Genomic DNA, 9,788 nt, shown 5'->3' on the forward strand with positions numbered 1-9,788 from the left:
ATAAATCGGTCACTTTAACTGCTCATCTCCTCCTTGCATCTCATATTAGCCACTGATGAAGAATTGAGAAGATGAGACAAAGAAAGAAAAATGGTTTTGTTATTCAAAGCTGAGTTACTGTATGTACAAACTGGAAAAATATCTACCTTACACATATTGCTGATCTTAATACTGATAAGTTTAACTACAACACAAAGTGCTCAAATATGTTTTGGTAATTTTAGACCACATTTGTTTTCGAGTTTGTTGTGATGTACAAATGAGATTGTATTTTCAAATAACACCCATAAATTGAAGTACAAATAATTGAAACCACAGAATATCAAATACTTGTGCAAATACATGTTTGAAGTGTAACACCTGCACCTGAAGGTCAGGGCTATAGAAACCAGGTTATCTATATGTGTTCTACACACTTCAGATCAGGTTGGTGTTCACAGTTTCCTCACAACCAAACCCAGTACAACAGTGTTAGGAAATACAGATAAACCTTATCTTTATTTCAAATTACAATAGTGAAAGAAGTGGAGGATTGGGGTGTAGCTGTGCTCTCCCAGAGGAATACAACAAAATAAGTAATGTACCTCAACAATATCATACATAATGAACACTCACTCAGTAGAACTATGAGATCAGAGAATAACCAAATAAAACATGATAAACTCTAAAATGCAAATCAGTAATAAGCAAACACACTATAATACACTAGAAAGGATAATCTTTAAAGATAAAGTTTAATGATCTGTTAAAATAAGAAAGTTAAAAGCAATTCTTAATAATGCACTGCACAGACACCAACCAATAATTCCTCATGGAGACAGAGAGGAACTACAAGGACAGCAACACTCTGTTGATATATAGACAACACACAAACAGGTCGACTGCCCTGCCATGAATTGGTTAATCACAACACGCATCATTTCAGCCACGCATACAATTAATTTATGAATGACGCAGAATGGATTGCACCACGCAAAACGGGGTTTCGAATATGCCAAATCTGTATTTTTGCATGATAGCGAATTGCTAAGCGCACAGCCGTCTGTGTGCAAACCCTGCGAATATCAGGACCGGGGAGTTTGCTGCAAGAGTGCTGTTTGGGGAGGGTGCAGAGATGAGAAGCGATGAATGCTGGGAAAGTAGGGTTTGAGCCCTATACTTAAGCGTGCTGAGGGTGGAATTAGTGTCCAGATGCCTCTCCAAAAATTTAATTTACAGCTCCAATTGTGTCTGGTCCAGATGCGGGTGTCCGTCACTTTGTTGGCCTCTTCACCACACTGTAGACAACTGAGGAGTCGTCTGGTTCATTGCTGGTGGCTACAGTCCTTCACGTAGAACAAATACAAATATATAAATATATACTTAATTGAAAACAACCTGAGAATGAAAGGGCTTTGATATTAGTTTCATTCAGCGATACATGCAGAGAGTGACATTTCATTCTCAACTGTCCCCTAGAGCTGAGCCTCAGTTGGCAGTTACAGATGTGCTCAATGTCCTCCCATTCGACAAGCTGAGATTCTTCCAGTGCAGATCCAGGTCTAGAGCAGACAGACAGGCCCTGATGGTGACAGAGAGAACTGGAGACTTGCCTGGCTGTGGTCTTTGACTGGAAGGACACGGTGGCATAGTTGAGGTCGTCTCCACCCTGTGCTGGTGTGCTGGAGTCCTGTCCTCTCTCTGGGGTGTCTGATGGTCCCACACTGCTGTATATGTCCCCTGTAGCTTCCTGTCCAGCGTTGGGAACAGGGACACTGTGAGCCACTGCTCTGCCACTCACAATACTCACAATATGGATCTCCTATCTCAGTATTATTCAGTATGTAAATATTCACGGGACAGTGAAAGGTTGCTGGAATGTAATATTAGGAGTAAAGCTTTATAATTGTCATTGCCTGTACCTTCACTGGAGTCTCTGTGTCTCTGTTGATCTCCTCTCCAGATGGACCAGCCTTCCTCCTTTGAAGCAAACGAGACACAAAGAGCAGAGCAAGTCAGTCTCTGTCAGCTCTTCCCTTTACACACCATAAAACTCCCCTTCAATATGTCCTGAGACAACAAGATCAGCATCCCTTCCTCTCACACTCCACGGCACTTTCTGAGACTCACACAGAGCCACAGATTTTGCCCGACAGTTCAGAATATACAAATTCACACACATGCAGAGTTGAACCCTCTCACCTCCTGACACAGATGACAATCAGTGCAGTGACAATACAGACAGACAGCGCACTGCCCAGGACAGCTGGCAGCACTGTCTTCCACTTGGCTGGACCTCAAAGAAATAGTAAAAACAGCATCAAGTGACATTTTCAGCAGAGGGACTGAACTGCATGTGTGAATGTTAAACAACATACTGGCTATTATTACTTATTGTTCATTAGCCAGTGAGTCGAGATTCTTACCCTGATAGATATTTGACAAAGTTTCCATTGAATTCCACTCTCATGTGTCTGTGTACAATACACACTGTACCTGTTATAGTGAGAGGCACGGCTGTAGAGTTGTGAGCTCCATGTGTATTGTGTGCTTCACAGTAGTACTGCCCACTGTCTCCAGAGCTGCTCTCTTTGATGGTGAAACTCTGCCCTGATCCTTTCTGCCAGACAGCAGCTCCACTGCTCTTAAACCAGGCGTATCTCTGCACTGGTGGGTTTGCATTGCTGCGGCAGGTCAGGGTGACTCGACTGCCTTCCACTATTTCACCAGAGGGGCTGACGGACACTGAGGTGTTCTTTGGGGCATCTGGAATAAAAAAGCAATTATCTGTTTTTTAACAATTGTAAGCATTTGATAAACATTCAACATGTAAAAGATAAGCTTTAAACCGCTTCACTGATGGGAGAATGTACCTCACCACTGAATGCACAGTATTGTCTTTGACCAAAATCAGTTATCTGTGAAACTGATCTCTTCCTGGTCATATTGAGGTGTTTTTGGGGGCATCAGTCAGTCAAACAGTCAACCCTCATCCACTTTCCTGTAACAGCTACCAAGCAGAGTCAGCTGTCATGAAGTCCTTAAAACTTTGAAATAAGGAACATTTAAAAGAGCAGATTTTAATAAAGCAGAACAAGTGCCTAGTAAACCTGGATGAGAAATGGAGTTGTAATTCTGTGAAAAGCTTCCAATAATGTAACTCAAACTGAAATTGCACACAGGCTGTAATTGAAGGTACTCACAGTAGACGTCCACAGTGAACTCTTGAGATCGGGTCTCTCTGTCGTCTCTAAGAGCACAGGAGTAGTGTCCAGAGTCTCCATAGGACACAGGGTTAAAGCGCAGTGTGTTGTTGAGTGTCTGTGTGTGAGCGATCGGCCGGCCATTCTTAAACCAGGTGATCTGTGCCTGTGTTGGAGAGCAGCTCCCTGTGTCACAGGTCAGGGTCACAGCGTCTCCTTCTTTCACTGATTCATTCACTCCTGATGAGCTCATCTCCACCTGTAGTTCTGATGGAAATTAAAGAGTTCATGAAGACCAGTCAGTTTGAGATCAAACAACTTTGCTTACTTCTGAGGATCCTAAAGTATGCATGAATATGATTCTTTAGCAATTATCCTAACATTTTAATTGTGGGTGACAATGTTAAACAATCTGTTAATCTAAACATGAGTCTCCTGATTGGCAGGCTGTCAGCACTAGTGGAGGTGAACTGAGCTTTACATCAGAGTAGCTTTGTTGCAATTTCCTTCACCTTGAACTTGAAATGATACAAATATTTTATTATAATAATTATTATAAACTTACAATGATGAAGATCATAATAAGATGAAGATGAAGAATACATTGAGCTACAGACATTTCCTAACCTTTTGTCTGTTTTATAGGCTTCTGTAAATCATACGACTTTATTTTGTCAAATATATACATAAATGCATATACCTTCCTAACTGTAGGCTTGTGGTAAAGGAGTTAAGGAGACAGCATTGAAGTTGTGTGTTTTACGACAGGCCTGTGCTCACCAAAGCACGACAGATCACACGTCCATGCTGGAAGACCCCCCCCAACTGACATATGGGCTGCCGTGCCCGTCTCCACAGAGACTAGCATCACATTGCAACTGAAGATTTATTTTGTGAAACTCAGACATTCAAGGCACTTTATATATTCCATAGACCAGGGCAACAAACCCAAATACAAACTTCATGCTGCTATCAGAAGTGTTACCCAGCGTCTTCCCCAGTTTGATAACAAACAATGAAAGGTGACTTAAAACTAACTTAATGACACTAAAGTAATTCTACCTGAGAACCAAAAAATGCTCAAGACATGTTTGGTCTTAAAACAACCATTGGGCCATTTATATTTCACATACAATGCAAAATTAACATTTGGTAGAGAATTATTCACACATGCTAATTGATCCTGATCCTGACATGGGCATCAGAACCCCCTGGGATTCCAAGACTCTGAGTTAACATCACCGAGAAAGAGCACCTGGCTGGTTTGGTATCAACTGTAAGGTCATGCTTTCAATTTGTCCATTGCAATGTCTTGTCTGTGTCTTATCAGATCCTTTCATTTCATTAAACTATTTACACTTCTGTGCCTCGGTCAGGCTCTCAGTACAGAGAGACAGCAGGCAGCTCTGTAATTAAGCTCCCCTGGCTGTGTGTGCAGAGCAGGACTGAGGATGAACACGGTGCTACAAGGCTGTACAATTACAAGGGGTGAGTCTGTGCTACACAGATGCAAATTGCAGATCCTGGATTGGTTATGGCAGGCAGATTACTGCAGCTCACTGTAAGGAAGCAGACGCCGGGTGACTGTGGGATTCACAGGTATTTTAATGTGCTGTGACAGATAAGAAAGCAGTCATGGAATCAAAAACTCCATCTCATTATGGAAAATAAACCTATAGTTATTACTTATTTTATTTTAAAGCACATGCTGATTTCAGTTTTGACTAATTATCTTCATTTTATTGGCAACATGAGTGTGGTTGAATGGATCAAGCAACTTCCTTATAGTACAGTTACGGTCGTGGTCGAGAGGTAAAGCTGGGGGTTGAGGATACAAAGGTTTCACAAGGCACAAGGAGACTGTTCGGACAAGTAGTATAAACTGACAAAACTTCGCAGGGAGTGAGAGTCAGGGAGGGGTTTATAAAGGCCGGTGGGAGAAGCAGATGTGTGGTGAATAATCAGAGTGTTTGTTGTGAAGATTGAATGAGTGACTGATTGAAGCTGGGAGAGGTGACTGGTATGGAAGGGGTGATGGTGACCTCAGGTGGGGAACATTGGGCACCGCCATGGGTGACATTAAAATATATTCCATATTATTTGTATGGGTTTATATGAATGCCATGACATTGTCTTGTAGTGTGCAAGTAATGATTAATGTGCAAAAACACACAGCATTCGATAATCCAGTATTGCTTATTAAACAGCAGTCCAGTGCATGAGGCAAATTGCAGATCCTGGATTGGTTATGGCAGGCAGATTACTGCAGCTCAGTGTAAGGAAGCAGACGCCGGGTGACTGTGGGATTCACAGGTATTTTAATGTGCCGTGACAGTTAAGAAAGCAGTCACAGGATCAAAAACTCCCTTTCATTATGGAAAATAAACCTACAGTCATGACTTCAAAGGAGGAAATACTTTTAATGTGTTTCTTGACAAACAAGATTTGTCGCAACCCTTATTTATTTGAATGCACGTGTTGATTTCAGTTTTTACTAATTAGCTTCATTTTATTGGCAACATGAGTGTGGTTGAATGGATCAAGCAACTTCCTTATAGTACAGTTTAAATCTGAAGCATTTCTCTAAACCGGTTTCAATTCAGCAGGCATGGCAACATATTGAAATGAATAAAGTGCAAATCAAATCCATTTAGATAGAGTGATATCTGTGGGTTGATAAATGTTGTAAAGGGTTGGTGTGTCAATCCACTGAGTGCAGGCCTTGTCACTGGCCAGGGCAGCACACTGAATATGAGTGAATGACAGAGACGTCTCTCCCCTGGACCTCTGCACTGTGGCCTCTATTGACTGAGTCCTCAGACTGATTCCTACACACTGTTCTTCGTCTTAAAACAGCACTGAACTAAAACTGGCCGTGGCTTCTTGCTGAATCTACATTTCAGACACCAGACTCTTGATTCATTAAAACAATCACAGATCTTACCAGAGACAGAGAGAGTCACTCCAGACTGACCAGTCCATTTACCTCCAGTGTCATTGGTTACAAATCTGAATCTATATTCTCCTCTGTCCGCTGCTCTTATGTCCTTTATCTTCAAAGTGCAGTTCTTCAGTTTATCTCCCAGGTACTCTGTTCTGTTTTGGTATTCAGGGCTGATTGAACCCCCTCTACTGTGATACACGCATGGGGCAACATGACAGTGCCGATCATTGTGACACCACATCACTGTGTTCACTTCATATGTATATGTTACTGAATTGCTGGTAAAGGTATGAGGATAATCATATGAACAGGGCAGGACCACAGAGGAGCCCCTCACAGCACAGATATATGTAGGTCGATACCACACAGCCCAGTTCCCACCGAGGACACCTGCAGAAACAGCAGCTCAGTGGTCAGTGTTGACCAGTGAAGAGTCCAGCAGAGCTCAGAGTAATGACAGCCTCACAGGACACAGGCAAACTCCAGACACAGTGAAGTGTCAGCAAACACTGTCAATTATCATCAATATATTTGTATATTTGCTTAGTCTGAGTCAGCAACTGGATGTTTCAATACAATTGTTTTTCTATACAGAAATCATTTGTCTATAACATTTGAAAATAAATGATGACTTTTTCCCTCACCTGTCATTTCATGTCTTAAAATGTCCTCATTCAATTTTCACAATTATTTATTTTATATTACTTACTTTGTAATGTTAATTATATAAGTTATATTTATATTATACACACACACACACACACACACACTATAATAAAGAAGATGTCTTTGATATTGTGATATGTGTGTGAAACGGTGACAGAAGGCAGTGTTACCAGGCAGGAGGAGCAGAGTCGCCCCCAGTAAGCGCAGTGTCTCTTCCACACCCATCGCTGCAGCTTCAGTTCTGTCCTTCTGCTCTCTGTCAGTGATGAGGAGTCAGACCACCTCCTATAGGGGGGGCACTGCAGACACAGTAAACAAGAGCTGAGAGTTTAAACGCTTCCTGAGTTTCTTCCTAAACAGTAAAACAATGAGTCACTTCTTTCCAGAATCATCATTAAACATGTTTTGAGAATAAAGCAGTAAGAAGTGCTGTATTAGTGGACTGTGAAGTCACAGTGTTGTGCAGGAGTCGTTTACAGGATGATCAAATATTAGCAGTCCTGAAGAGAAGCAGAGACAGCAGTTTTGACAAGTATTTCGATTTTTATTTTTATCTCAAATGGTGCATGGCATCACAGACAAAAATATAGTTGTCCTAGAAACAGTCAGTAAAATTTGCGTTGTTGATGCGGTTTCAGTGCCTTTAATGCGCTGAGTGCTGTCCTGTGCTCCTGTTTGAATCAGTCGATGACGTGGACGCGGTTTTTGAATGGAGATCCTGTCCCTGTACAGCAGATCAGACTCTGCAGAGAGAGGGGGTGGTCTCTGGCACATCTTGGCATTAACATAGTCTTATTAATCAAGCAAATCTACTTTACAATTACAGTGTCTGCAACAACTCTCGGCTTGGGCTTATATCTCCTCACGTGTGATTAGAACTGCAGTGTGAAAGCTGCATGTCTACTCTCTGAGAGAGAGAGAGAGAGAGAGAGAGAGAGAGAGAGAGAGAAAGAGAGAGAGAGAGAGAGAGACTTTGACTTTTAAAAATCCTTAATTAACAGCTAAACATCATCAACATATACTTTTTTGTTGTTCTTGTTTTTGTTTTTTTGTCATTTTGTGAAAATTACCCCCAGATAATTTTCTGTTAACCACTGTACCTGGTCACAAAAACATCACCAAGTTCCAACCCCCCCACAGCACACACCCTCCCACTAACACATCACCTCTGCTGAAAACTATGCAAATCATACACAAGAGTATAAAATGCAAAATCAACCTTCACTATAGAAACAATTAAACAACGCAGCATCACTACCACATCACAAACACCGTGGCACTGCAACTTGTTTTTCCTGGTCTTCCAAATGGCCAATTTAGCATGTCCCAGTACACAATTCAGAAACCCTGTTCTAAATCGGTGTTTGTGAGTGAATGACACAGAACATATAAAACAACCCTCAGTAAAACGAACACCTACAGAATTAAAAACATCCCCCAGAAAGACAAAAAAGTGGCACCAGCCTAGTACAATCCAAAAAGTGTCTCCTCAGAGCCACAGAAAACACAGTCTTGACTGGCAGCTGGATCAACTCTGTGGACATATAGTCCCGTGGCCACAATGCCGTGAAGGACCCGCCACTGGAGGTCTCCTGAACGCTTGGGGAGGGGGGCTTATACAATGTTCTCCATGCGGGAGCTGCATCCTCCACCAACTGGAGGCGATCGCACCAGCGAGAGACGGAGGCTGACTGGAGAGCAGAGGCGTGGGGCACTTTCACACTCAGCAAGTACAGGGCACGCCTGTCTACTGTACGGAACCACAGCACAACACAACACAGCACCTCCCGCACTCTAGGAGAGAAAGAGGCCTGCAACCTAGACAGGAGGCATTGCACCACTATCAATGAGCGAACCACCAGCTCTTCAGACAATTTTCCCTCCATTTTCCAGCAGCCAGCCTCCAATCTTAACAAATCCTGCAGCCTCATCACCCTACTTCTACCCTACCCACGACAAAATTTGCCAGCAATGCCCCTGAAAGAAACCCTGTCTCAGGGAAGAGAGAATTAAAAAACAGGCTCTCCTCCAAAAGGGAGCCCACAGTCATCGAGTTCTCCTGTCTCTCCACCCTCAAACCTGCCCAGACTCTCAACAGTCCACCATAGAAAGCAGGGATCACAGTCGTGCTCACCTGGGAAAGGTCCAGCATAAACAATTGCCAACCCACCCACCTGCCTCAGGAACGAAAAGGCAGTCCCTCTCCAGCTCAACTCCGGTGAAAAAAGCAGCCGTTGAGCAGAGCGCAGGTGAAACGCCGCCACCTGACTGCAGATGTCCACCAGCCCCTGCCCCCCCCTCTTCTATGGGAAGATACAAGACAGCCAGCCGCAGCCAATGATGACCGTCCCAAAATTTCAATTTCAAATTTCAATAACTCAGTTTGAATGACTTGAAACAGCCCCGGGGGAGGATCTAAACAGGCCAGCCTGTGCCAAAGCATCGAGGCAACCAAATTGTTTATGACAAGAACCCTCCCCCTATAGGACAACTGCGGCAAAAGCCATCTCCAGCTCTGCAGCCTCTTTTTAACATTGTCCACCGACCCCTCCCACTTCTTCTGTTCACACTGTTGCCCTACCAGAAACACCCCTAACACCGTCATGCCAGTTCTCTCCAAATGCAGCTGTTCTGGCAAAACTGGGGCACCTACACCACTCCACCGACCCAGCAGCAAAGTGGTGCACTTCCCCCAGTTCACTTTAGCAGAAGAAGCCTTTCCAAATATATCCAAACTGTCCTTCACTGCTGCCACATCAGCCTGATTAGTAATAAAAACAGTCACATCATCAGCATAAGCCAACAGTTTGAGAGGAGAAGCAGTGGGCACAGAGGGCAGGCCAGGCCGGTTAGACGGGTACGCAACAGACAGAGCAGGGGTTCAATTGCCAAGGAATACAACTTTCCAGAAAGAGGGCAACCCTGACGAATCCCCCGCTGTACTGGAAAAGGCTTGCTCAAGCTATTATTAATCTTCAATAGACTAAAGACCTCCT

The 9,788-nt window shown here is 43.2% G+C and overlaps 1 protein-coding gene across 1 annotated transcript; it reads right to left on the minus strand.

The window, feature by feature from the left end:
* Positions 1 to 1,467: 1,467 nt before the first annotated feature.
* LOC136759660 (B-cell receptor CD22-like) lies at positions 1,468 to 6,497 on the minus strand. Its single transcript, XM_066714625.1, has 6 exons — positions 6,127 to 6,497; positions 3,183 to 3,449; positions 2,406 to 2,745; positions 2,182 to 2,275; positions 1,902 to 1,959; positions 1,468 to 1,769 (listed from the first exon to the last, which is right to left on the minus strand). Exons 1-6 carry the CDS (start codon positions 6,365 to 6,367, stop codon positions 1,468 to 1,470), a joined length of 1,302 nt encoding a protein of 433 aa, XP_066570722.1. The 5' UTR covers positions 6,368 to 6,497.
* Positions 6,498 to 9,788: the final 3,291 nt, after the last annotated feature.

This window comes from Amia ocellicauda, chromosome 10 (assembly GCF_036373705.1).
Source record: "Amia ocellicauda isolate fAmiCal2 chromosome 10, fAmiCal2.hap1, whole genome shotgun sequence".
Taxonomy (NCBI): Eukaryota; Metazoa; Chordata; class Actinopteri; order Amiiformes; family Amiidae; genus Amia; species Amia ocellicauda.

Bases quoted from the DNA above. Each gene is read 5' to 3' on its own strand.
- LOC136759660 (XM_066714625.1), bottom strand. From the start codon at position 6,367: ATGTGGTGTCACAATGATCGGCACTGTCATGTTGCCCCATGCGTGTAT. The intron at 2,746-3,182 runs GTGAGTACCTTC...TTTTTATTCCAG, and splicing joins GTTCACTGTGGACGTCTACT to ATGCCCCAAAGAACACCTCA. The intron at 1,960-2,181 runs GTGAGAGGGTTC...TTTGCTTCAAAG, and splicing joins ATTGTCATCTGTGTCAGGAG to GAGGAAGGCTGGTCCATCTG.